Below are 27782 nucleotides of genomic sequence, written 5' to 3'. Positions count from 1 at the left end.
TTTAACATAAAATGACTTATTGTTTAATAAAGTTTTTATGATGACAACTTTAAAAGCATTGGAACATATTGTGCAATAGCTCCATACATAGGGCACTGGATGAAAAATGGTACATTGGAAATCAATTGCATGCAGGAGTTCTTAGGAAGAAGAGGGATATTGGAGATCACTGGAGTCATAACTAACTTTCAGGTTTTGAATAGAGTTATGAATATAATAGCATATAGATACAAAAGTATCCAAAACTACTGACAAAGAGATATACAATTTCTTTGGCTTCTCTTCCCTGTGCTACAATCTCTAGTCTTGAGTGGTAATATTACTCCTTTTGCCGACAACCAGCCGGTTTAGGAAGTCATTTAGACTAGGCAATGCTCCCTGGGAAAACAGATATACAAATTGCCTCTCCTCCAGAAGAAAGAAAACCATCTCTCTAGTGCCACCCAACATTATGCCCCTGGACCCAAGTCAAAGGAGTCTCCCTCAGCCATCCAATCAGTGTCGGACTGGGTTGGCAAAGGCCCACCAGTAACATTGATTCTTGAGACCCACTGTTCAGTTACATGCAAAAATGACCCGAGCCTAGTATGCAAATTTATTTTTACTTCTATATAATATTAATTTGGCTAGCTTGTTTAATGAATGATTAGATGATATCCTTTTCCGAAAATTGTGAATCAGGTGTAATAGCACTACTCATAAGCAATCCTTCACAGGGACGGCCTACCGGAGGATTCTCCTGTTCTGCTGTGGGCCAGCCCAAGCCTGCATCCAGTACAATCCTCATCACCAATGAAGAGAAATAACCTATAAACAACCGTCTACATATAGTTTCTCATTTGGCTTATATCATTCATTTTGCAAGGCTCATTAAAGCAGATCTGTCTCCATATTTTACAACACAAACTGCATAGATTATTAAATAGATATTTTGCACCAAATTAAGCTGATATATTTACTTTGAAGATCCACATCGAAATGGCTGTAAAATGTCAATCATGTTAGAACAAGTTAGGATTATAGGTTGTGATTAAGGATTATACAGCCATTCTGACATGGATTATCAAAGTGTCACATTTCCTTTTATATAGTTGCATATGTGTATGTCTGTGTATATATGGCACAAAATCTGTCCAGCCACAAAGTTTAGGGTGGCTGGACCTGTAGTCATAATCCAATCTGGCAACATGGGTATATGGGTGCTGTCCAGCTGGAGTAATCAGTTTCCTACTTTGGCCAATGGGACAGCACCACAATTTATTAAAATTTCCATCTCACTGCTGGAAGTTGCAAGTTATAGTTTATATTAGCCCTGGTTTACTCCTACTGTCCAGGTCATGCTTTGCTTGTATGATTCTTGTTCTGACCTTGGCAAGTTTACTGCCGATTCCCCTGACTCACGATTTTGTTCCATGTCTATCTTGGTTTTGGCCCGGCGACCTGACAATTTCTGCCAGCCTGCTCCACCGGACAGTGACTACTCCAAGGACTCCATCCAGGGTCCCAGTGTAAGTCCAGATCCATGTGCAGGTCAAGGCTCCCCAGGGACCTGGCAGTTAGTGTAGCTAGCAAAAAGTCTGTCCATGGAAGCCCTATTTAAAGTTGCCAAGTGACCAAGGACAGAGCCACTTATACACAAAGTAAATACAGCATCCGCATCAGGTCTTAGAGGTCTATTTAGTATCATATGCAGTATGTATGGTGAAATCTGGTCACGGAACCGCTTTATAGGCCACGGCCTCACTATCAGTATTCGGTCAGTATTTTTCTCAGGAGTGGGAGCCAAAACTGGGTGAGGAACAGTCAGAGAAAAGGTATAATAGAAACAAGTCACCAATTCCGCATTTATCACCCACTCCTGGTTTTGGCTCCCACTCCTGAGAAAAAATACTCACCGAATACTGATAGTGGGGCCGCGGCCTTAGGATTAGACACAGACTTATAGGGTAACTACATTGAATACGCAGCACTAGCGTTCTATTTTCTAGAGGAGAGCTAATTAGCAATATCTAGTCTGTTAATTTTTTGCTTTGGATTTACATAAAACATTATTAACTCCACGTAGTTCACAAACTGGGACAATTGACACAAGAGGAAATGTATCATACTATTGAAGGCATCTTGTCACAAAAGTACAGAACAAAAAAGTTAAAAAAAAAAAAAAAAATGACAAAATTATGGGTTTGCCATAAATACAAAAAAAGGCAAAACAAGTTAAAGAAAAAAAAACTCTTAAAGGGTTTTTACAGGACTATAATATCAATGAGCTAATAATATTTGGTCCATGGGGGAAGATGCTCATAGATCAAATATTAATGGCCTATGCTACCAATATTTAAGTGCTGGAAACCCCCTTTAACAAATTTCCCTTATCTCCCTTTTTATTTTGTTGGAATTTAACTTGGTTTGAAGCTGAGTGCAATACTGTTGATACAGAATCTCTGACCAGAAGGTTCGGGACCATCATCGAACACGTGACCAAGGTGAGCGTCGCACTGTAAAAAAAAAAAGAAAGATAAATAAATCGGTCACACCAAAAAAAAAGCAAAAAGATAAAAATCTATTAAAGGAACTCATATAGTTTTCCATTTGAGGCGTTATCCCATTAGGACAGCATCATTTTTAAATGAGGACCTACTAGAGATAAGATGATCCCTGTGGATCCGACAGATGAAATCCCGGGAGATCAGCTGTAATTTCCAAGGAAGATGTGGACAGCCACAAAGATGTAAGCGGATCCTAAGATAAGAATCCCCTCTACAAACTCCATATTCTCCAATTGGACATATGGACAGGGATTGTCCTCATAGAGAAACCCTTTCACCACCTATATATTACTGATATGTCAGTTACCTCTTTGCAAATAACTTCTGTTCCTGCACAACCTAAGGAGTTGTCCGGCCTCCGTAATACATTTGTGCTTCTTTCATCATTGCCGTTGGTGCCATAGGCTTCCCAAAAGGAGGGCCACCCTGTCCCAGAATTATACTTTGTCTCTGAACTACAAAAAAAGAAGAAATAACCAACAGAAGAATCAAATCACACGTTCTATGGAAGAATCCGATATTCTTTTTATTATATCAGTATATCAGCTAATAATTCAAATGACAGCTTCAGATGTGGCTGTTATTTTATGCCTTAGGAGTATTATCTAGGAGCAAAGGCATATTTACTTAAGACAGATGTGTTCCATGTGTTATTACTAGAGATAAGTGAATCTTTTGAAATTCAAACTCACTATCAATTAAATCTGTAGTATTCTCTTTTCCTCACACACTATTCTTCTTCATTGTTATGCTGTCACACACACTATCTGTAATGTTTATTCAGTGTTTCATGACTTTTTCTCCCTATCTCTTTGGCTAAGCTGGATTTGTGACATCCTCTCACTATCCAGATTCACCACAAAATGGCTACTGCATTCCCTGTTTCTGCCTTACTACAGGCTATTATAGTCCGTCTGTCACGCTGGTGGGTGTGGACCCACTGCACCACGGGCCGGGCTTACAGTGGAGCGGCGTGACTAAATGTCTACTGGGTCTTCACTAGGGCCTCTGATGGTGAGGGTAGGCTGGGCTGTGGGTAGACACGTACCAGACAGGTACCACTCCAGGTCAGTTCCCGGGACTGCAGCAGCTGACAAGAGGGTCAGAGGTGAGGGCACAAGGGACAGGAGGGTGAGACAGAAGCGTAATCAGACGGTCTGAGGTCACGGGTGTCAGCACGGGTTCACAATACAAAGACGAGGTCAGGGATGGAGGAGTCAAACAGAGCGAATAAACAGTCCGGGTCGATAACGGGAGTCAGAATATGGAGATATGCATAAACAGCTGCTAGCAGGTTAGGAACCAATATTTGAGCAAGGAATGGTGAGCTATATACCCTGCTGGCTGGGATGGGCCAGGGAACCTAATCTGTGCAGGATACAGTAGGGTTAAATTCCTGCAGAGACCAGCCATGCCCCCTAAAGCCAAATGTAAATAAATGGAAACAGCATGCAGATGCAGCAGTGCTTGAGGTGTGCTGCAAGAGGCAAACTCAGTGAGACGGCCTGATACGAGGAGAAACAGATGGTGAACACGGTGAGTAGGGCGGGGCTGAGGAGGTATGTGAGTTACGGCTGTGACACCCTCCTGATTTGCGCTGCTACAGCCTGTGATGTGATTGCTGGTAGCCATTAAGGGAAAAAAGACACCTCCCCCTAACTAAGGTAATGTGATCCTTCTCTGGTTAACGTGATTTTCTAAAATGTGTAAAATTAGTTCAGCCATTTTAAGCGATTTGAGGGAAGTGAATTGCAAATTGTTTAAATTTGCAAGCCTCAGGGAATTTTTAAAAATTCTACATGAATTTGACAACATGAAAAACAAAATATCAGCTCACAATTGTTGTCATCAATACCAGAATGCAAAGTTGATGCATGGAAAAAATGATAGGCCAGCACCCAGCTGTGGAACCACAGAAACGAGGAAAAAGTCCAGCACCGAAAAATATATAAAAAATAGAAAATTTATTGATCCATATCATGATAAAAAAAATACAAATAAGACATAAATGACAAAAATGAAAAAGGGAAGGGGGGAGAGAAAAAATAATCTTATGCGTTTGTCAGAAACACGTAAGGTTATTTTTTCTACCCTTTTTTTTTTATTTTTGTCATTTATGTCTGATTTGTATTTTTTATCTTGATATGGATCAATAAATTTTCTATTTTTTATATATTTTTGTAGCTGGAATTTTTCCTCTTTTCTACATGAATTTAATTTGTGTTTTGCTCACTTGTTGGATGATCGGCAGCCTGTTTAAATGGCAAGATTATCAAGACACAAGCATTCCAAGGAATGATAATCTTGCAATGTAAATGGACCAATAATGAACCTGTCGTATGATATTTAAAATAACATGTATCCTAAAAGTAACAGTAAACCTAATGATTATCTGTTGTTCCTTTGCCATTTTATTTAAGACTGTTCACAATGGCTCTATTCTATAAGGTTTTTTTTTTATAAAAAAAAAAAAAATCCAACACATTATAAGACATTGAGATCCAAAAGGATCCAATATAGAACAAATCAAAATTAATTTGACAGATGAAGCCTATGATAACTGTGTAAACAGAGCCTGATCCAAACTACTGTCCTTTACACTGTGTGCAGAATTATTAGGCAAATGCATATTTTGATCACATGATGCTTTTTATTCATGTTGTCCTACTCCAAGCTGCATAGGCTTGAGAGCCAACTACCAATTAAGTAAATCTGGTGATGTGCATCTCTGTAATGAGGAGGGGAGTTGACTAATGACATCAACACCCTATATAAGGTGTGCTTAATTATTAGGCAACTTCCTTTCCTTTGGCAAAATGGGTCAGAAGAGAGATTTGACGGGCTCTGAAAAGTCCAAAATTGTGAGATGTCTTGCAGAGGGATGCAGCAGTCTTGAAATTTCCAAACTTTTGAAGCGTGATCATCGAACAATCAAGTGTTTCATGGCAAATAGCCAACAGGGTCGCAAGAAGCGTGTTGGCCAAAAAAGGCGCAAAATAACTGCCCATGAATTGAGGAAAATCAAGCGTGAAGCTCCCAAGATGCCATTCGCCACCAGTTTTGCCATATTTCAGAGCTACAACGTTACTGGAGTATCAAAAATCACAAGGTGTGCGGTACTCAGGGACATGGCCAAGGTAAGGAAGGCTGAAAAACGACTACCTTTGAACAAGAAACATAAGATAAAACGTCAAGAATGGGCCAAGAAATATCTTAAGACTGATTTTTCAAAGGTTTTATGGACTGATGAAATGAGAGTGACTCTTGATGGGCCAGATGGATGGGCCAGAGGCTGGATCAATAAAGGGCAGAGAGCTCCACTCCGACTCAGACGCCAGCAAGGTGGAGGTGGGGTACTGGTATGGGCTGGTATCATCAAAGATGAACTTGTGGGACCTTTTCGGGTTGAGGATGGAGTGAAGCTCAACTCCCAGACCTACTGCCAATTTCTGGAAGACAACTTCTTCAAGCAGTGGTACAGGAAGAAGTCGGTATCGTTCAAGAAAAACATGATTTTCATGCAGGACAATGCTCCATCACATGCATCCAACTACTTCACAGCGTGGCTGGCCAGTAAAGGTCTAAAAGAAGAAAAAATAATGACATGTCCCCCTTGTTCACCTGATCTGAACCCCATAGAGAACCTGTGGTCCATCATAAAATGTGAGATCTACAGGGAGGGAAAACAGTACACCTCTCGGAACAGTGTCTGGGAGGCTGTGGTGGCTGCTGCACGCAATGTTGAGCGAAAACAGATCAAGCAACTGACAGAATCTATGGATGGAAGGCTGTTGAGTGTCATCATAAAGAAAGGTGGCTATATTGATCACAATTTTGTTTGGTTTTTGTTTTTGCATGTCAGAAATGTTTTTTTCTAAATTTTGTGCACTGATATTGGTTTACCTGGTGAAAATAAACAAGTGAGATGGGATTATATTTGGTTTTTATTAAGTTACCTAATAATTCTGCACACTAATAGTTACCTGCACAAACAGATATCCACCTAAGATAGCCAAATCTAAAAAAAAACACTCCTACTTCCAAAAATATTAAGCTTGGATATTTATGAGTCTTTTGGGTTGATTGAGAACATAGTTGTTGATCAATTATAAAAATAATCCTCTAAAGTACAACTTGCCTAATAATTCTGCACACAGTGTAATGTCAGCCATTACAGGCGGCAGAGTTACTAACTGTAGTGTCTTCTTATAGGATTACTAAAAATAAGTCTGGAAAATGTCAGCTCCCCATATGATCAACACTACATGTCACTTAGATCCAATTTTGAAACATTTACATATTTATGTGTGATTGCTAATAGTAGCTTTATATGCTTTGCACTTTGGAATACGAATACGTCAATTCTTCCATTTCTTTATCTGCTTCTTGGAAAGCTAAGCAATAATCAATCCCGTCACGGCTACTGCTCCCAATGTAATTGTCACCAAGCTTTTAGATTCTACAATACTAAATCTACCCCCTTCTGCAAAGTAAAGGATGGATCAATACATCACTGCTGTAAATGACAGATTTGTACATCAGAAATTTGGGTAAAAAAACCAGTAGGAGCTTTAACAGTAGCCAAATTGGTTGCGATTCAGTATTTAGTGATTGTGTATTTTGTAATTTATAGTTAGTTTGAATAATTATTGATGTCATTTGAATTGTGGATGTATGTTTGATGATATAAAGTCAGAGGTAAGAGAACATGCACAGCTTGCCCCAGGAAAAAGCAGGCGAAACCCAGAGTTGGGCAAGAGCTGGTGTGCCACATAGGATTTGTATTACATATTTACATGCCTTTTAGAAGTTTTATTTTTGTAATATAATTAAATACTGGAAAACAACGTGTCGACTGTTTAGTTATTCCTTGAGATGTTCTATGCAGGTAGAAATACTTGACACATCAAGGTAAGAGGACAGCATCGTTATTGGAATACAATACAGACTGATACTGCGAGTGTGACGCAGGAGAATTTTTTGAAAGACTGTTGATGCGGTAAGGTGGTATTTAATCTGATATGAGAGAAGCTGCCTCCAAGAACAATATGAGGCCCATTGCTCATCATAGAGCTCTACACTATCTTTATCTATCAAAACCAAATAATCATAAGCTATGAAAGTCATTACTTATGCCCCTAACATGCCAGCTAATAGACAGAAGGAAGCTATATTAAGACTCAAGTATAACCTCTACCTACTTGTACACAGTCTGCACCTTCTTTTGTCTCTCCCAAAATCAACCAGTACTTGTGAGCTATTGTTACGATACTGGCATACTACTGCTGGAATCCAGTGGCCGAAGGAGCATAAGCAGAAACAGCAAGCGGTAGTAGAAGTTCTTGGAGTTAGCAAAGGAGTTATACGAAACAATCCGTAAATAGGAACAGTCTGGGTAAGACAGTCCAGGAGCTGAAGACTGTAACTACACTAAACAGCTAGACACAATACTCAAGCAATGAGTGAGAGATCCATGCTTGTATAGGCCCAAACAGGAAACAAGATGGATCCCATAGGTTCAGAATCTTAGTAAAGGGCAACTGCAGAACAGCAGCCTCCAGTGGTAAGGAGTGGAATTGCAGCATAATTATTAAGGTGAACAATAGAAGTCACTAGTGGTCAAACTGTAGAAGGACAACAGGAATCCTGACAGCTATATTGTAACATCCCTGGTGGCATGCTGGCATGGCTTACCACCTCCCACCATGCAAGACCGCCATCTTACCTATCAATCCAGGCTGCACACTTTGCTCCAGTACCTGTTGTGTCTCTTGTCTGTTTGCTTAGGGCGGCGGCGCGGCTACTGCTTGATTTTTATAGTTACTGTGTGCGCACTCCTAATGCCTCCCCAGGCTATTGCTGTGAGTCACTGGATACTTAAACCCCCTCCACCCAGTAGGGGGTGCCTGAGCAACACTTTTCTTCAGTGTGTTCCTTGCAACTGAGCTGCCAGGTCCTGTCCTGTATCTTGTCTGTTCTGCCCCTGGGGGCTGTATACCCAGGCCTGTTACCTGTATCTGTGACTTCTAGTCTGTCTCCGCCGCCCTGGGGGCTGAGTTTCCAGGCTCGTTCCTGTATCTTGTTCCTGGTTCAGTTCCTGTCTGAACTGTGTCCTAGCCCGTTGCCTGTTTCTTTCTATGTCCGAACCTTCCCTTTTCCTGCAGTGTCTGAACCTGCACCTAACTCCAACTCGCTGTCTCTGAACTTCTGTTTGTGAGTTTTGTGTACACTCGCTACTTCATTGTAAGTACCTTGTGTGTATCTGGTTCTGCTTGTTCACCGCACCTGCGGTTTTGCTCTGCTCTGCTTGTCTACCGCACCTGCAGGTTTTGCTCTGCTTGTTTACCGCACCTGCGGGACTTTGCTCTGCTTTGCTTGTCTACCGCACCTGTGGGTTTTGCTCTGCTCTGCTTGTCTACCGCATCTGCGGGTTTTGCTCTGCTCTGCTTGTCTACCGCATCTGCGGGTTTTGCTCTGCTCTGCTTGTCTACCGCACCTGCAGGTTTTGCTCTGCTTGTTTACCGCACCTGCGGGACTTTGCTCTGCTTTGCTTGTCTACCGCACCTATGGGTTTTGCTCTGCTCTGCTTGTCTACCGCACCTGCGGGTTTTGCTCTGCTCTGCTTGTCTACCGCACTTGCGGGTTTTGCAACTTCTGTTTGTGAGTTTTGTGTACACTCGCTACTTCATTGTAAGTACCTTGTGTGTATCTGGTTCTGCTTGTTCACCGCACCTGCGGTTTTGCTCTGCCCTGCTTGTTCACCGCACCTGTGGTTTCGCTCTGCTCTGCTTGTTCACCGCACCTGCGGTTTCACTCCGCTCTGTTTGTCCACCGCACCTGCGGTTTCGCTTTGCTCCGCTCTGCTTGTTCACTGGCGGTTTCGCTCTGCTCAGCTTGTTCACCGCACCTGCAGTTTCGCTCTGCTCAGCTTGTTCACCGCACCTGCGGTTTCGCTCTGCTCAGCTTGTTCACCGCACCTACGGGTTTTGCTCTGCTCTAGTTGTTTACTGCACCTGCGGGTTTTGCTCTGCTCTGCTTGTCTACCGCACTTGTGGGTTTTGCTCTGCTTGTTTACCGCACCTGTGGGACTTTGCTCTGCTCTGCTTGTCTACCGCACCTGTGGGTTTTGCTCTGCTCTGCTTGTCTACCGCACCTGCGGGTTTTGCTCCGCTCAGCTTGTCTACCGCACTTGCGGGTTTTGCTCTGCTTGTTTACCGCACCTGCGGGACTTTGCTCTGCTTTGCTTGTCTACCGCACCTGTGGGTTTTGCTCTGCTCTGCTTGTCTACCGCACCTGCGGGTTTTGCTCTGCTCTGCTTGTCTACCGCACCTGCAGGTTTTGCTCTGCTTGTTTACCGCACCTGCGGGACTTTGCTCTGCTTTGCTTGTCTACCGCACCTGTGGGTTTTGCTCTGCTCTTCTTGTCTACCGCACCTGCGGGTTTTGCTCTGCACTGCTTGTCTACCGCACCTGCAGGTTTTGCTCTGCTCTGCTTGTCTACCGCATCTGCGGGTTTTGCTCTGCTCTGCTTGTCTACCGCATCTGCGGGTTTTGCTCTGCTCTGCTTGTCTACCACACTTGCGGGTTTTGCTCTGCTTGTTTACCGCACCTGCGGGACTTTGCTCTGCTTTGCTTGTCTACCGCACCTATGGGTTTTGATCTGCTCTGCTTGTCTATCGCACCTGCGGGTTTCGCTCTGCTCTGCTTGTCTACCGCACCTGCAGGTTTTGCTCTGCTCTGCTTGTCTACCGCATCTGCGGGTTTTGCTCTGCTCTTCTTGTCTACCGCATCTGTGGGTTCTGCTCTGCTCTGCTTGTATACCACACCTGCGGGTTTTGCTCTGCTTGCTTAAAGCACCTGCGGGACTTTGCTCTGCTCTGCTTGTCTACCGCACCTGTGGGTTTTGCTCTGCTCTGCTTGTCTACTGCACCTGCGGGTTTAGCTCTGCTCTGCTTGTCTACCGCACCTGCAGGTTTTGCTCTGCTCTGCTTGTCTACCGCATCTGCGGGTTTTGCTCTGCTCTGCTTGTCTACCGCATCTGCAGGTTTTGCTCTGCTCTGCTTGTCTACCGCACCTGCGGGTTCTGCTCTGCTTGTCTACCGCACCTGCGGGTTTTGCTTTGCTCAGCTTGTCTACCGCACCTGCGGGTTTTGCTCTGCTCTGCTTGTCTACCGCACCTGCAGGTTTTGCTCTGCTCTGCTTGTCTACCGCACCTGCGGCTCCGTTCCTGTGTCCCAGTCTGTACTGGTCCCTATCCTGCCTGCGTTCCTACCTACCAGTACCCGCCTGTCTGCATGCCAGCCGTGCCTGCCAGTGCCCACCTGTCTGCATACCAGCCGTGCCTGCCAATACCCACCTGTCTGCATACCAGCCGTGCCTGCCAGTACCCACATGTCTGTATGCCAGCCTAACCTGCCTGTTCCTGCATTCCCCGGTGTGGGTCAACAGCTGTGACCGGGGTCTGAACTGGAGTAGCACCTGGTCCCTCTGCTCGGCTCCTCCCTGGTTCACGGAGTCAACTGATCCGCCGTGTGACCTTGGTCGGCCCGAGTTGATACTTAGTTACGCCCCTCCAGGCACTCCTCGGTTCATGGTCCAGTGGGATCACTAATCATGCTCACGCCAGTCAGTCCGGGCGTGTGCGTAACATATATGCTGTATTTTTTTTAAGTAGACACAGTGAGGAACACTGCCATAGACTGCTATCTGTCCTACAGAGAAATGTTGTAGGTTATGACATCCTTTAAAAAATGCCTTTATGCAAAAATCTTTGAGTACATTTCGTGACCTAGGCCCAAAAAACAGGTGAATCCCTTATACAGGTATAGGTATGGTACTGTAAGGACACTTCTGAATGAGGTCACCTTCTTGTATACTAAATGTGATGCCACTTAAGTTTTTTTATTTGTATATGCATTAGTTAATTGTATAGGTTTGTTTTTTGTTTCTTTAACTTTTTGTTTTGCGTGGAGTATAGTGGGTATTGAGCATTCAGGTTGAGCAACACAACAATCCATTAGTAAAAACCGGATTGGTTGAAATGCGTGGGAGGTCCTGTATGCTCCCTTTCATACTTGCTTGTATGTTTTGGAAGAAGCAAGGCGAAACGAGCGTCAGGATGGAGGGACACAACCCAGTTTTCCCAGTGTCTTGGTGATTACTGTAGCGTTAGGTAATTTGTACCAATCTTTATTTTGCTTACACCTCGGCACAGTGGTGGAGGGTGATCTAGAGTCTAGGCAGGTGTCTTAAAAGGAAATCACAGAATTTTTTAATAAACCTTTGTCTATTATAATGTTACCCCTTATTCTGACACTAGGCTATGTACCTATATGTTCTATACTGGGCGTATCTTGTGTTCCTTTTTTCCCTTATACACTTTAACATTTTTAGATATTTTTCATTAATAAAATATTTGAGTTTTCATTATTTTGGATCTCTTCTGCTCTTGGGTAAAAATAGTGTGATTTTCAACATGAAGAGTGCTAGAAGGCATATTCATATCCATTACATGTGTGAAATATGAGTCTGCCATGCAGAGGAGGTGCCAGTATTCAGAAGATTAAATGACATCATCTGTTACCTACTGATTTATCCAAAAGGTGACAATTGGAGAAAAAAATCTTCAGCTACTGTAGTTACAAAAATTGGACGAATATTTCCTGGGACTGCCCTTAAAAAAGGACAATTCCGGACTGCTGCCAACTATGCCAGTAGCAAAAGAGATGTAACCAACCAGGACTGGCTCCCCTTCTAAAAAAAAAGCCCTGTAAGAGCCACAATTGCCTCTGAAGTACGAACGTCTTTTGTAAAATATGCACATCAGATAACATTACCTGAACAATGGAGTGTTGCAGCACACACAGTGGTATGTACCTTCTTCTGTGTGGTTCAGGTAGATGCCACTGAAAGGCTAAGCAGACAGATATGAAGTCATTATTCTTTAACATACCATTATCAGCAGTCTATTACATCTTCCATGCCAATGGGGGCAGGAATAATGACCCCATGATGAAGCTCCCAGATTCCTTCCATGTACTGTGCACACTCATACATCCAGCTGCTCACCAGTTCTGTGCCTTTTTCCCTGGTCACATAGTATTGCTCTGGGGTGAGTTTCTCTTGCCAGTCAGTGGAAACGATAGACTCGTCATATCTTGTAAGTGATCCTAATCCTTTGGAAAAAAAAAAAGTGAGAAGAGAAATTATTTGTAGAAAATCACAAATAATATAATTACAATATAGATCTTCACTATCGGTGGAACATCTGCCCATCAAGGAGAAATGTACATCAGTTTTGGGCTGAGGGTATATACATTCTGTATGAGAAGAGGGAAATGAGTCGCTGCTGGACACCTCTTGTCTATCCTGGGAACAAAAGGATTGGGCTTGCTGAAATTCTACTGCCTGAACCTTCTCTTTGCTGACATCATCTGTTGCGGAAGAGTCAGAAGATTACCGTACCCATTAGATGGTCATCCTATCCCACTGAAATTGTCAAGTTTGTTCAAGATTAATCCAATGTGTATGGGAAGGTTAACCCCTTTACTACCCAAGGTGGTTTGCACGTTAATGACCGGGTCAATTTTTACAATTCTGACCACTGTCACTTTATGAGGTAATTACTCTGGAACGATTCAACGGATCCCCCTGATTCTGGGAAAGTTTTTTCGAGACATATTGTACTTCATGACAGTGGTAAAATTTCTTCAATATCACTTGCGTCTATTTGTGAAAAAAAAACAGAAATTTGGCAAAAATTATGAAAATTTTGTAATTTTCAAAATTTGAATTTTTATGCCCTTAAATCAGAGATATGTCACACAAAATAGTTAATAAATAACATTTCCCACATGTCAACTTTACATCAGCACAATTTTGGAACCAAAATTTTTTTATTAGGGAGCTATAAGGGTTAAAAGTTGACCAGCGGTTTCTCATTTTTCCAACAAAATTTACAAAACCATTTTTTTAGGGATCACATTTGAAGTCACTTTGAGGGGTCTTTATGACAGAAAATACCCAAAAGTGACACCATTCTAAAAACTGCACCCCTCAAGGTGCTCAAAACCACATTCAAGAATTTTTGGAATGTGGAAGAAAAAAATTAACATTTAACTTTTTTCACAAAAATGTTACTTTAGACCCAGATGCTTTACAGAAGTTTATAACATTGAGCCGTAAATATAAAATGTTCACATTTTTCCCACAAAAATGTTTTTCAGCCCCCAATTTTGCATTTTCATAAGAATAACAGGAGAAATTGCACCATGAAATTTGTTGTGCAATTCCTACTGAACACGCCGATTCCCCATATGTGGGGGAAAACCACTGGTTTGGGTGCACGGCAGGGTTCGGAAGGGAAGGAGCGCCATTTGACTTTTCGAATGTAAAATTTGCTTGAATAATTAGAGGACACCATGTTACGTTTGGGGAGCCCCTGATGCGCCTAAACAGTGGAAACCCCCCTTAATTGACACTATTTTAGAAACTAGACCCCTCAGGGAACTTATCTAGATGTGTGGTAAGCACCCTGAATCCCCAAGTGCTTTACAGAAGTTTATAACATGGAGCCGTGAAAATAAAAAAAATCAAACTTTTTCCACAAAAATGATGTTTTAGCCCCAATTTTTTTATTTTCACAAGGGTAAGAGGAGAAAATGGACCCCAAAACTTTTGTGCAATTTCTTCTGAGTATGCCAATACCCCATATGTGGGGAAAATACAGTGTTTGGGTGCACGGCAAAATTCAGAAGGGGAGGAGCACTGTGTGACTTTTTGAACGCAAAATTGGCTGGAATTGAGAGCGGACGCCAAGTCGCGTTTGGAGAGCCCCTGATGTGCCTAAATAGTGGAAACCCCCCACAAGTGACCCCATTTTGGAAACTACACCCCTCAAGTATTTTATCAAGGGGTATAGTGAACATTTTGAACCCAGAGGTACAACACAAAAATTGATAACATTAGGTCATCATATTGAATAAGTTGTCATTAGTCTTGAGCGCAAGTGCTCGCTACTTGAGTTTGCATCGGGTACTCAGGTATGCACCATGTATCGCACGTGCTCGAGTAAAATGCTTGAGTCCCCGCCCACATGTTTCACATTTATTAGACACCCAAAAAAAAGTGCGGGGATCGCTCGTGCATGGCAGGCAATCCCTGCAAGGCTTTTTGGAGGCAAAGCATATGGGGCGGAGACTCGAGCATGTCACTCGAGCACCTGCGATACTCAGTGCATACCTGAGCACCCGATGCAAACTCAAGTAGCGAGCACTTGCACTCACCACTAGTCGCCATATCGTCAGCATTTTTTTTTTTTACTTTTGAAAAAATCCCAACCCTAGCACAACCCCAACCCTAACCCTAGCACAACCCTAATCCTAGCACAACCCTAACTCTAGTACAACCCTAACCCTAGTACAACCCTAACCCTAGCACAACCCTAATCCTAGCACAACCCTAATCCTAGCACAACCCTAATCCTAGAGTTTATTTTTCCTCGTGCGGTATAAGTGATTAAACAATTTTTTTCTTCGGGTCGGTGTGATTACAGCGATGCCAGATTCATATCAGGTTTTTATGATTGACAGCTGTCACACACTAAAAGATGCTTTTTTTGAAAAGACTAGTTTTTGCATTGCCATATTTTGAGAGCTATAATTTTTCCATATTTTGGCCGACAGAGTCATGTGATGGCTTGTTTTTTGGGGGACAAGTTGACGTTTTTATTGGTACCATTTTCAGGCATGTGACATTTTTTGATCGCTTTCTATTCCGATTTTTGGGAGGCAGAATAAACAAAAAAAACAACAATTCAGGAATTGTTTTTTTTTATATTTTTTTTATGCCGTTCCGCGTGTGGTAAAATTGATAAGGCAGCTTTATTTTTCGGGTCAGTACGTTTACAGCGGTACCACATTTATATTGTTTTTCTATGCTTTGGTGCTTTTGCACAATAAAAGCTATTTTATTGAAAAGATAATTTTTTTGCATTGCTTTATTCTGAGGGCTGTAACTTTTTTATTTTTTGGCTGATGGAGCTGTATGGCAGCTTGTTTTTTGCGGTACAAAATGATGTTTTCAGCGGTACCATTTTTATTTTTATTCGTCTTTTTGATCGCGTTTTATTCCATTTTTTGTTTGGCAATATGCTGATAAAGCATCGTTTTTTGCTTCGTTTTTTATTTTTATTTTTTTTACCGTGTTCACTAAAGGGGTTAACTAGTGGGACAGTTTTATAGGTCAGGACGTTCCAGACGCGGCGATACCAAATGTGTGTACTTTTATTGTTTTGGTGGGTATATTATATTTTTATTTTTGGGGCATTATTTTTTTTATTTTTTTTTTATATTCTTACAAAAAAAATGTATTTTTTTTTCATTTTTTAACACTTTTTTTACTTTTATACTTTGTCCCACTATGGGACTTTTACTTTTTTCACTCTGATCGCCTGTATAGCATAGGGATGGGGCACCATCCCTGTGCTATACAGGCTGTCAGCGCTGCAGAGGCAGAAGATACTTGGGTCATGCACTGCGCATGACCAAAGTATCTTCCTGCTGTCTGGTGACCCGGATGTTGTCATGATGACATCCGGGTCACCATGACAACCACGGAACCCGGCCTCAGACAGCGCGGGACAGCGAGAAAGAGGTAAGTATGCAGTGCTTACCTCCGCAATGCTGCGATCGACTTCAATTGCAGCATTGCGGGGGTTAATGTGTCGGGAGTGGTGTGGGACAGCTCCCAGCACATAGCACCGAGTGTCAGGTGTGACAATCAGCTGACACCCGGTAGCGATCAAGCCTGCACAACATGTGTGCGGGAGAAATCAACAGGGTGTACTAATACGTACCTGGCTCTTAAAGCCCAGGGCGCAGGTATGTAGTAGTACGCCCTGGGCAGTAAAGGGGGTAATAATAACAAGAATTTTATTTTTAAAGCGCCAACATGTTCTGCAGCACTTCACATATTACATTACAGAGTAACACATAATTCAACAGCTACAGGAGGAAGCTAGTACAGGGAATAATAATTAGATTAGTGAATTTATAGGGCAGCCTAAAGAAATTTATTTTTAGAGCACGCTTAAAACTGTGGATACTGGAAATTAACTGGATAGTCTGGGGTAGTGCATTCCATAGAACTGGTGCAGCACAAGAGAAGTTTTGAAGACTGGAGCATGTGGTTTGAATTTAGAGGATGTTAGTCTTAGATTATTAACAAAATAGATGAGGGAGGAAATGTAGCTGGTGCAAAACTGGGGAGAGCTTTGTGGGTGAGAGAGATACGTTTTTATTGTTGTCAGGAACGTCAGTGACGACACCGGGGAGAACACACAATATTCCACCACTGCCACCAATTTGTCAGGGACGTCAGTGACGACACCGGGGAGATCACACAATATCTCACTGCTGCCGTCACTCTGTCAGGATTGAGCAGGGATTTGCATGCACACGATCCTGATTACTCACTAAGTAGGTATCGGCAAGCGTGCAGTGAGCATATGGTGTATACACTTCTGGATTCCAACACATGGAATATGTGTATATGCCCCTTTTGGTCACTGCCAGCTTCACTATAGCCCACTTATTATTATTCGCTGCCACCACCAACCAGCTTTGAAATATAATACAGGCCTGGTCGGGCGCCTGTTTTCTGGTAGCGTATATGGCTTCAGGGGAGGGAACGATTACAGAGCAAAAGAAACAGAACTATTACATTTTATATTTAATCCAAAAGAGAGGCAGTGTTTATGAAAAATATACAAAAGTTTTACAAAAGGAGACATTTACAGTACAGAATATACAGTTCCACAAATAAAATAGGATGAAAGAAGAACTTACAATAAAGATCGCAGAGACGACTCAGTATAGTTGGAGGGGAGGTGCTCCAATGCCCGTTCAGCGAACATAACTCCTTGCTTATAGAATTTATACCTCCCGGCAACGAGTACTAACCCATCTTCGGTCGGGTCTTTTATGCCACAGAGGGGCCTGCCCACACACTCCCCTGTGATGACATCATGTGGGCTGGGCTCCAGCCTTCATACTCTATAAAAAATATCTGGCTTCCGCGATAACTTCTCGCTGGTTGATCGCAGAAGCCCAAAAGTTATACCATATTTTCCATTATGAATTTGCCTTTCTTTAGAGACCACACATGACATAGCTGCGGTCTGTTATTTTGTACTTTTGCGTTACTGCTCACCGGAGGGGCTCACAGCTACGGAAAAATATGCATATTGTTCCTTGCTGACCCTGCCACTAAAAATATGGGTCCCATGATTATCGGACGTATAGAACTTCAGATAGTCCAGATTTTGCGCCGGTGCCGGACAGACTAAAGATTTCTGTTGAATTCTTCTTAAGTTCTGGGAATACAACCTTCTCACCTAGATGTAGATTTATCGCTGGTCGGTGCCACTGGAAAACACACTCGCAGCTTTTAAGCTGACAGATGGTGGATAAGGGAGGGGTGAGAGGGGCTTCAGGGGAGAGAAAATATTCTCTTAATATTTTTATGACAATTGTACTCTGTAGTGGCTTGGTAACCAGTGAAATAACCGGCACAGGGTGGAGGCATTGGTGGAGCTGGTGGCCAGAAACATGACCCTGGCAGCTGCATTCAGGATATATTGGAGAGGAAACAGTTACGTAAGAGAGAGACAGATTAGTAGAGAGTTGTAATAATCCAGGTGAGAATGAATTAGAGTGACAGTAAGAGTTTTTGCAGAGTCAAAGGTAAGAATAGGTTGGATTCTCTAGACGTTTTTGAGGTGAAGGCGACATGTGTGCGTGATTAGACGTAGGGAGTGGAGGAAAGATCAGAGTCAAATATGAACCCAAGACAGCGAGTATGCTGCTTTAGAGTTATGGTAGAACCACACATGGAAATAGCAACATCGGATATAGGTAGGTTTGTAGTGGGAGGAAACACGAAAAGTTCAGTTTTAGAAAGTGAGTTTGGGAAATATTACGTTTCAGATAGAGGAAGGACATGATGTAAGAAGCAGTGGACAGTCATTGTTATTTTGTAGTAAAGTGGGGGTGATATCAGGAGATGTGCATAACTGGGTGTCATCAGCATACATATGGTATTGGGATTGAAGCGAGCCGTGCATAAATGTACTGTAGCTATCTATCAATTTAATATCTACAGAAACTGTAAGATGGGATATGCAACAGTATCCAGCGTTTGACTCATCTATTTAAAGGTAACACCAAGGACAGTGTGCATTTCCCATAAGTATTTACTCAAGTTACCCATTTACGTTAGGTTAAAACCAGCTTACAGTATCATAATTGAGCTCAATGTATAAACAGTATACAGTTAGCTCCTAAACTCCCTCTAGTGGGAGTAGTGTTATCTTTTAAACAGGACTTGTCTCCAGCTCAATAGTGGCCAGTTTTTGCTCTTATTCCTGCTGTACTCCTGAATATTCTGTTTTTTTGTTTCTTTTAAACTCACCATAGGGTTTCAGAGATATGGGCCTTTTTTGTTTAGTGCTACTCTTGGTCTTTACCAAGTAGGCGTGCTTCTCAGTGTAATAGTGCAGAGCAACTTATAGAGACGCTCATAGAGAATAGTCAGTAACAATTAGGACTAACTAAATTAATTAAAAAAAATTCATACCTCTAGAACTGTATAACAGAAATAAAAAAAAAATAACAAAACAGAATTCTCAGGGGAACAATGGGAGTAAAATAAGAGCAAAAACTGGCCACTTTTGACCTGATTACAGGTTTTCTATAAATGTATATCTACACAGAGGATTTGAAGCTCTGTATAGAAAAACAGAGGTTAAACCATTATAAGGATATTACAATATTATATTAAGAATTGTTTTTTTTTTTTATTTTAGAGTCAAATGCTCATTACATGGATTATCCAGAATAGGTAAAAAGGTCTTTTTTTCATAACCAGTGCAACTCTTATCTACAGTGCTGCTCGTCATTATTGGCACCCTTCATTTTTTTTTTTTAAATCTTCAGAAACAAATGAAAATGTACCAAAGTTATATCCTCAGGATTTTTTAATTAGTGGTCCAAAGTAATACAACAATAAAACATTGTTTTCCAACTTCCATGTTGTTTTAAATTATTGTTTATCATTTGCTCTTTTGTATTTAACATGAGGGCTCTATACAAAAAACTGTTTCACTGATTCATTTCTTTCACGAGCTATTCCACATTATGTACTTAAACTTCATGGATGTCAATAACGATGAGCAGGACTGTATGGACTGTATCTGGTATTGTCGATCGGCCTATTCCTTGACATAAACCATTCAAAAGAATTTTTTTGATTTGTTAAAAAAATACAATACTTTTTTTCTTAATGCTTTTTTTTTTTACTCAGTCCAAAATACAGGTGTTTCAAGCGTTTCTACTATCGCATATGAAGAATGCAGCTGTACGGGACTGGAGTGATAGAAAATAGTAGAAGTCAGATCAGGTCACGTCTTGTTGGAGGCTCTTTGGCTGCATGTCTGTATATTTGCAGCAAGGAGGCAGATAACATTATCGGGTCAGGCACAGTCTGAAGCTCAGGGTTACATATAAACCAGACATTCAGTCATATCACATTATGAAATCAATCACTGATCACCGGGTATAAATACCGAGCAGAATACCTATTATAAGGGCATTAATAGCAATGACGTGCAAGGAATTACTAACATTGAGGTCTATTCTTACAGTATTGTATGGTAATTCCAATGATGTACCGGTCTTGTAGAGACCGTCCTATTTGGTCTCTTTCACCATAATAACTACCATAAATGTAGTTTCTTGTGAATGGCAACCTAGCCAGGAGGTATTAACAACTTATGCTCTGATGGCAAATTCTATGGTCTTCCTATTCCAGGAAGTTTCATCTTTGATCACAGCCATATCTATATGGGTTTGGCTTTACTTCCCTATCACTTTCTTAAAATGGCCATATGCACTTTAACCAAGTCTACTGACGCTGAGTATGACAATCCCATAGAGAATGGATAAAATGGTCTGGAATATGCCAAGCAGCTTCATTCAAGCAGGAAACAAATTGACTCATTCTGGCACTCGGTGGAGGTCTCAGCAGTCAGACCCCCCCCCTTGATCTAGAAGTTATTACCTATTTTAAGGATAGGTCTTACCTACTTTTTATCTGGAATACCCCTTTATCAGGGGCATTTCATTCTGTCATACGCTATATTAGGTGATGTTTTGCCTTCCTTTGTCAAAATGTCATAAAACATAAATGTAACACAAAAGATTGTCCAAACCAGAAAACTGATTTAGGCCAGGACTACAATGACAGTTTTTTTTGTAGAACTATTCATTTATTTTAACCATTGAGCTAAAGTTGCCTGCAGTCCAAAGGAATAGACTCAGTTGGTTGCAAGGAGTCTTGTGGTTGCAGCTGTCTCTCAGCCAAAAAGACTCCATGTAGCCAGATCTAGACAAGAGCTAGTCACAACATATCTACTTTGTAACCAAATGCTTAAATTCTTTATGATGGTCAGAGCTCAGCTTTTGTGATGTGATCCAAGCCACCCCCACTTAGAAAAAGAGAGATTATACATTTCTTACTGCCATCATCTTACAATCTTGCTGCATAATGTTTTATCAGTTAGTAAAGGGATTTTGCGAGGTCCTCAAATCCTAAGAAACCGCTCCAGTGCCATTTAGAACATAAATCCAGATTCCTAGTCACAGAAGAGAAGATACATCAAGTCAGGAGGGGCTGTAAGGATGGGCTGCTCTCAGTGAAGAAACAACCCCCCCCCACCGGACTAGTCAGGTACATTTGTATATGCCGAGATTAAAAGTTTATTTTTTTTCTAATTAAAACAATAGTTTCAAATACCAGTAGAGTTATTGGGGAGCTGGATTATGCTCTAATCAGTACTGGGGGGAGGTTTTAGGCTTTCCCTTTAATGTATAAAGAGTCTCGAAAAAACTTATAAGTTCCCTCTAGTGGTGGCTACAGGAAGTGATAATGTGACCATTCATCTGTTAGAACCTTGCTGTTAGGTTTTTTTTCCTTTGCTGGTCACATGACCTTGTTGGCCTATTTAATCCTGCTCCGCCCTTCTGGCTTTGCTGGACTTCATTGTATATCTACTTTCTAGCTAGCCTGTGCTCTGTATCTAGCTCTGTTAGTTTGCTTGGTCTACGGACCTCTATGTTCTATCTATTTTGTTTGTTCGTCTGTCTGCTACTATTTCTGTTAGGAGGTGTCCCATATTCCTCCCAGTCCTTAGTACTTGTAGGGATTCCCTCCCCACATCTATAGGTCTCCGTACAGACTAGATTAGGACTTTAGCAGGTCTGATCGCAGGATCAGGTTCCCTGTTACATCGTAGGGATTCAGCTGAGTCCTATAGTAGGGACAGATCTCCTCTCTTTCCTTAGCTTTGGTAGCAGAACATAACATCATCTCTATGTCCTCGTTGGGATCTTGGAGGTCTGTATCAGATAAAAAGATCTCTAACTGCTCTGAAGATATGTTATTAAATGAATCAACACCAAAGTTATAATCCATTCATAAAAAATCTAAACTGAATAGTGTTCAATAATCAACATTTACTATATTCAATATACCATGCTAAATTTAAAGGAGTTGTCAACTTTGTTAAATAAAAACACCATGTAGTCACCTCTTGCACTGGCGGTGCTCCAGCAATGTCGGATCAGGATCTCCCGGGGCTTGCTTGACATTGTTATGCCACATGAGCCCTTAAGCCAATCCACTATTGGGCTGCTGATGTGCTCTTACTACTTCCGCTTGTCTGAGGTTTATCTGAAGATGTGAACCTCGGACAAACAGAAGAAATGAGAGCACAGCCCAATAGCGGCCACTGATTGGCTGCAGTGCTCATGTAGCGTAACAATGTCAAGCAAGCCCTGGGAGACCCAGAGCTGACATCGCTGGAGCAGTGGCAGAGCAGGAGGTCAGTACATGGTGTTTTTACATTACAAATGGGGCTAATTTAAAAAGGAGCTGTCCATGTAATTAATAACCACTTTAAGATCATATACAACTTTCAACTAATTAATATTAGTTTAACAGCAACATGATGAGCTACTTTGGAAGTGGATATTTTTCTCTATAATCAACTCAATATTTATAGTTTTACAGAAGCATTAAATACATATAAATCTGTTTCTATGTTCATATAACTGAGTTTTCTGGATAAAGGAATCAGAACTCTGTATAGTAAAAAAGCTGAGATATACATTGCAGTTTCTTGGTGAAGGGGTCGGGTCACTGGGTGATTGATGCCTAATTGAACGGTCAGTTTGCCCCTATACTGACTGTATCATCCAGCAGAATTGCAAGCCACGCTATATCCATATATAAAATGCAAATTCCACAAATATTATAAATCATTCTAGGTTATGTATTGCTTATGTATAATATGATTATTTGATTAAAACTGGCAGATATGAAAACCTTAATCAATAACATCAATATGTGGTAATATCAGTAATATCTCATTATACTGACCCCCAGTGTTATCAGTACAGGAGATATCTCTTCAACCATGACATTTCTTAATTAAAACCACAGGGCTTTTGGGTTAATTAACCTTCTGGATGTAATTCCCTGGAAATGACCACAGATGGTGCAAAGACAGTGGAAATTTCCAGCCAATGTATATAGAGTATAGCTCTACAGTATAGCCCTGCATGAGACTATTTAGGAAGGATGTTTATGTTTACATAACATTTCTGTTACAATGTTGCAAAATTAGGTAAACATAAGAACCCCTGGTAACGTTCTGTGCAGGTAAATATATATTTTGGGGACATATCATGAACCTGGAGAGAGGAGAGGGTTTTATTGCAGTGATGCTGAGTGCAAGTTATGCCAACACTCAACCTATATGTAAAAACAGCAACAATAACAAACACATTACACATTACAACCCTAGTAAGAAAGAACAGAGCTGCATCTTACCAGCCTCTGAATGCACCCTCCTTGCACTGCTCCCCATGTAGGTGACAGGTGGAAGTCTTCTTTGCCTCATCACAAGGATGCTGAAGCTTCTCAGGAACCTGGCCATGTTGCAGAATTAAATCTAAAAGCTGTAGAGAAACAGCAGAGCTGAGTTAGAAGCATGCACAGTGCAGCAGTGTCGGGCTCACCCTGCAGATATTGTAGATGTGTGAGCTCAGCAGCTCTGTGCTCCTGTCACTCCCCCTCCCTGTGATGTCATGCACAGCACAGCACTGTAGTTAGTGGGTTAAAGGGCAGCAAGGATCCCCTCTCTGCATTCCTGTAGAGTGTCTGCTTACAGGACTGGAGTACAGTGTCTAGCCAGAAGTCATATAACAGTGAGTGATAAGAGCCCTGGAGTAATATAGTGCACTGCTTGTAGCTGTGTTCTGGTGTATGCAGTGTATACATTCCACACCTATTTATGGATTATGCTATGTTCACATCTAATGTGTCTACACATCAGACATATACTTTATGAGCATTCCCTGATGTATACCCCCAACCCAATGTGCTCATAGTCCTCCACACACCAGGCATGTGTGCTATTGGCATACGCTGGACTGTGTCCCTTTTTTTTCTGCTATTTATTGAAGCATAATTTACTATACACTCCTAAAGGGACCTATACACTATAAAGTGCCCACTGTATGTACATACCTGGTCCAAAAAGGACTGATGTTCTTTTAAGGATTGTTGAAGAATAAATTTAAGAAAAATGCCGAAATAAGGGTTCCTCCGCTGGACTTTATTTGTTTTGGTTCCAAGTAAACTAAATATATACCATGTAGAAACTGCTTGTTTTTTTTGCATATAGTAGAACCCGTTAGCTGATGTATATGACTATACAACAACAGGAAATGTCTTTTACTCACCCGTCCAGGCTCCGGCGCTGGGGTTCCGTTTCTTCTAGCTTGAAACGCAGCTTTCACCTCTGATGTCATCATCCAAGGGAAACCTGTCAGCAGGATTTACCCCTAGAAGGTATTAAGTATTAGCGTTTTATCACCTCGCAATACATTCTTTAATGTTGTCTGTATTAGCAATAAATGCTAAATGTGTTTAAAAACTTAAGTTTAATTGTCTTTGCTCTTTCAGGTTCCCTTTAAGGGCCGGCTCAGCCTGAGTATTCAGGTAGTAGTGGTACAGGCTGCTACCACACGCTTTCTGGGAGTTAAGCTACACTTTCAACTTGGCTCTGCATCAGCCAGGTGTCTTGATTTAGTGCTATCCAGTATTCAGCTGCTACTACCAACTCAATCCTGCAATTTCTGATGCTCTCCACTACCTCAACTCTGCTGAAAAGGTATCCACCAACTTGATCTTACCTGCTATTCCTGTGTGCTACCAACACTTTTTCAGCAAGGTGCCTGATGACCTATTCAACTCTGCCAATCATGTGTGCTACCATCACTCCTTCAGCAAGGTTCCTGATGACCTATTCAACTCTGCCATTCCTGTGTGCTACCCAAATTCCTGCAACAAGGTACCTGACTGCCTACTCAACTCTGCTATTCCTTTGTGCTGTCTGCACATTTGATTCTGCTGCATCAACTACTCCCAGCAATGCTGATCCACCTACCGTTCTGCATATCCAGCTCTAGAAAATTATATATTTAGCCAGCAGAATGAAGAAAAAATTGAGTCCTCATCAGATGTCTTATTTGATACATTATTCCTATGACCTTTTATGTATAAATATGTGAACCTTTAGATATTGTATTAAACTATGCCTGGTGAAGAGACCTAAACAGTCTGGAAAGCTAAAAGCGCACCTGACAGCAGGATTGTGCTCAGTAAACCACATACACTGTCAGGTGGGTGACATTACACCGATTAAAATGATACCTTGGTTGATTAAATCCATCCTGTGGTTCTTGTGTAATCTTTACTTTCGGTTTGGAAATAATGATATGCTCGTGCTTCGGGGCAGCCTGTGGGGGGCGCTCTGTCTGGTGCTCTGCTTACATATTCATCTGTATGCTCTTATGACAGCTCACTGTGCCTTCACTGACCTGCCTCCTATTTTACCTAGCCCCACACTACTAGATGCATTATGTAAAATAGGAGGCAGGTCAGTGAAGGCACAGTGAGCTGTCATAAGAGCATACAGATGAATATGTAAGCAGTAACACCTAGGCACAATATAAAGTCCATAGTGAATCACTTAATGAAGTATTCCAAACTTTATTGCCAAAATTACGAGACAGACTTCAAACCGACGTTTCGGCTATCAAAGCCTTTATCAAGGTTATCTGTCCACTAAGGCTGAAGAGGAATTAGGAAATCTGGTCAATCCTGTGTGATCCTTGTGGGGAATTGGTAGTATACGATTATAGTACCAATTTGCACCCTAATGGAACTAATTAAGAGTAGCGTATACCCTTCCTCTTGTTATAGAATATGAAAGCAGAGCACCAGATAGAGCGCCCCCCACAGGACGCCCCGGAGCACGAGCATATCATTATCTCCAAACTGAAAGTAAAGATTACACAAGAACCACAGGATGGATTTCATCAACCAAGGTATCATTTTAATCAGTGTAATGTCGCCCACCTGACAGTGTATGTAGTTTACTGAGCACAATCCTGCTGACAGGTGCGCTTTAAAGCTTGCTATATGTCTTCACCTTGTCAGTTAGCCATTAAAGAGTAACCATTGTTTTAATAGTTCATATAAAAATGAGCAACTTTGCACAAATCTTATCATAGAAATTTTCTTCTTTCACCTCCTGGACTGATCTTTCACGCTCCATTCAGGGGTAAAATCCCATTACTGAGATAGGAAATGGCAGTAAGAGTCTATGGAGGAGGAGAAAATTTTCCTGAAACCACAGTTACAGTTCTCAATAGAACGTTATGAGCACCAACTGTCATCTCCTACCTCAGTAATGGGAAAATATGTATTCACTTAAGTCAGATTTTAAGGCTAAGAACTGAGAATTTTTAGAATGAAATATCAGTCCAGGAGGAGAAAAAAAGATTTCTCTAAGGCTATGTTCACACGTCCAGTAATCATCAGTTAGAATGGATCCAGCATAAATCCGTAGCATCTGGGTGTCTATCTCCAGTAGGCGTATATGCCCGAAAATTATGCACGACAGGGCGCACATTTGCTCTGTCTGCACCATTATACTCTATGGTCCCGTCAGCACATACACCCAAATCATGTTTTGGGGGGTTTCAGACGTAAGCCTTGATGGAGCCACTGAATGGGTGTCTGGATGCAATGTGAAAGTAACTTTACTCTTTAGGCTGCGTGCCCACTATGCATTTTTGAAGTTTTTTTGCTGCGGAATTTCAGCAGTGAAAACGCTTAAAAAATGCTTGATAATACGTGCCCCATGGTCCCCAATGATAATCCGTATGTGCTGTGCACATGCTGCGGAAATAATAATTATTATTATTCCACAGCATGTCCATTATTTTTGCGGAAACGCGGCGTAATTGCCGCCATTGACTTGCATTGAATCGATTAATATCAGCATGACTACATGTGCACATATGGATATTAAGTGATTCAATGTGCGGATGGTACCCAGGTCTGGAGAAGAGGTGACTCTCCTCCAGACCCGGGTACCATAGTACCTGTAAAAAAAGAATTTAAAATAAAAAATATACATTATACTCACCTTCTGATGGCCCGCGGTCTTCTCTCCGGTGCATCCTGGCTCCCCGGTGGCTCGCAATGATGTAAAAGGACCTTCCATGACGTCATTTAGTCATGTCACAGGTCACGTGACCGCTGCCGTCAGCGATCGCGTGACCTGTCACATGACTAAATGACGTCATGGAAGGTCCTTTTACACCACTGCGAGCCGCCCAAGACACCGGACTCACCGGAGAGAAGCCTGGGGGCCATCAGAAGGTGAGTATAATGTTTTTTTTTTATTTTTTACCATTTTTATTCTTTTTTTAACTATTAACTTGGTCACACTATATAAATCCATGCCTGTTGCATGGATTTATATAGTGTGATGAAGTTGTCATGCACTTTTCCAAGTGATGCTAAAATCGCTTGGAAAAGCGCTTGATAACCCGCATGCAGAAATGCATGCAAAAATCTTCTACCTGGCAGGAAAAACGCATGTAAAATCTGCATGCGTTTTTCCTGCCATGGAGATGCAGAAAAAATCTGCAGCATTTCTGCATCGTGGGCACTTAGCCTAAGAAGGTATCAACCACTGAGGACTCTCAAGGAACTTAAACAACATTTCTATATTTTGCTGACTAGATAAGACTCTGCACTA

The 27782-nt window shown here is 41.6% G+C and overlaps 1 protein-coding gene across 1 annotated transcript; it reads right to left on the bottom strand.

Annotated features, from left to right (window-relative positions):
* MSRB2 (methionine sulfoxide reductase B2) lies at nucleotides 1-23789 on the bottom strand. The gene is made up of 5 exons (XM_073677505.1): nucleotides 23495-23789; nucleotides 12614-12720; nucleotides 12382-12458; nucleotides 2854-3001; nucleotides 1-2495 (listed from the first exon to the last, which is right to left on the bottom strand). Exons 1-5 carry the CDS (start codon nucleotides 23598-23600, stop codon nucleotides 2397-2399), a joined length of 537 nt encoding a protein of 178 aa, XP_073533606.1. The 5' UTR covers nucleotides 23601-23789; the 3' UTR covers nucleotides 1-2396.
* Nucleotides 23790-27782: the final 3993 nt, after the last annotated feature.

This window comes from Phyllobates terribilis, unplaced genomic scaffold (genome assembly GCF_046119375.1).
Source record: "Phyllobates terribilis strain yellow unplaced genomic scaffold, ASM4611937v1 Scaffold_4__5_contigs__length_816908805, whole genome shotgun sequence".
NCBI lineage: Eukaryota > Metazoa > Chordata > Amphibia > Anura > Dendrobatidae > Phyllobates > Phyllobates terribilis.
The sequence above is the reverse complement of the archived record's forward strand: the minus strand, read 5'-3'. Positions and strand labels throughout refer to the sequence as shown.

Bases quoted from the DNA above. Each gene is read 5' to 3' on its own strand.
- MSRB2 (XM_073677505.1), bottom strand. From the start codon at position 23,600: ATGGCCAGGTTCCTGAGAAGCTTCAGCATCCTTGTGATGAGGCAAAGA. The intron at 12,721-23,494 runs GTAAGATGCAGC...TTTTTTCCAAAG, and splicing joins GAGGGTGCATTCAGAGGCTG to GATTAGGATCACTTACAAGA. The intron at 3,002-12,381 runs GTAATGTTATCT...CTTTTTTTGTAG, and splicing joins TGCAACACTCCATTGTTCAG to TTCAGAGACAAAGTATAATT.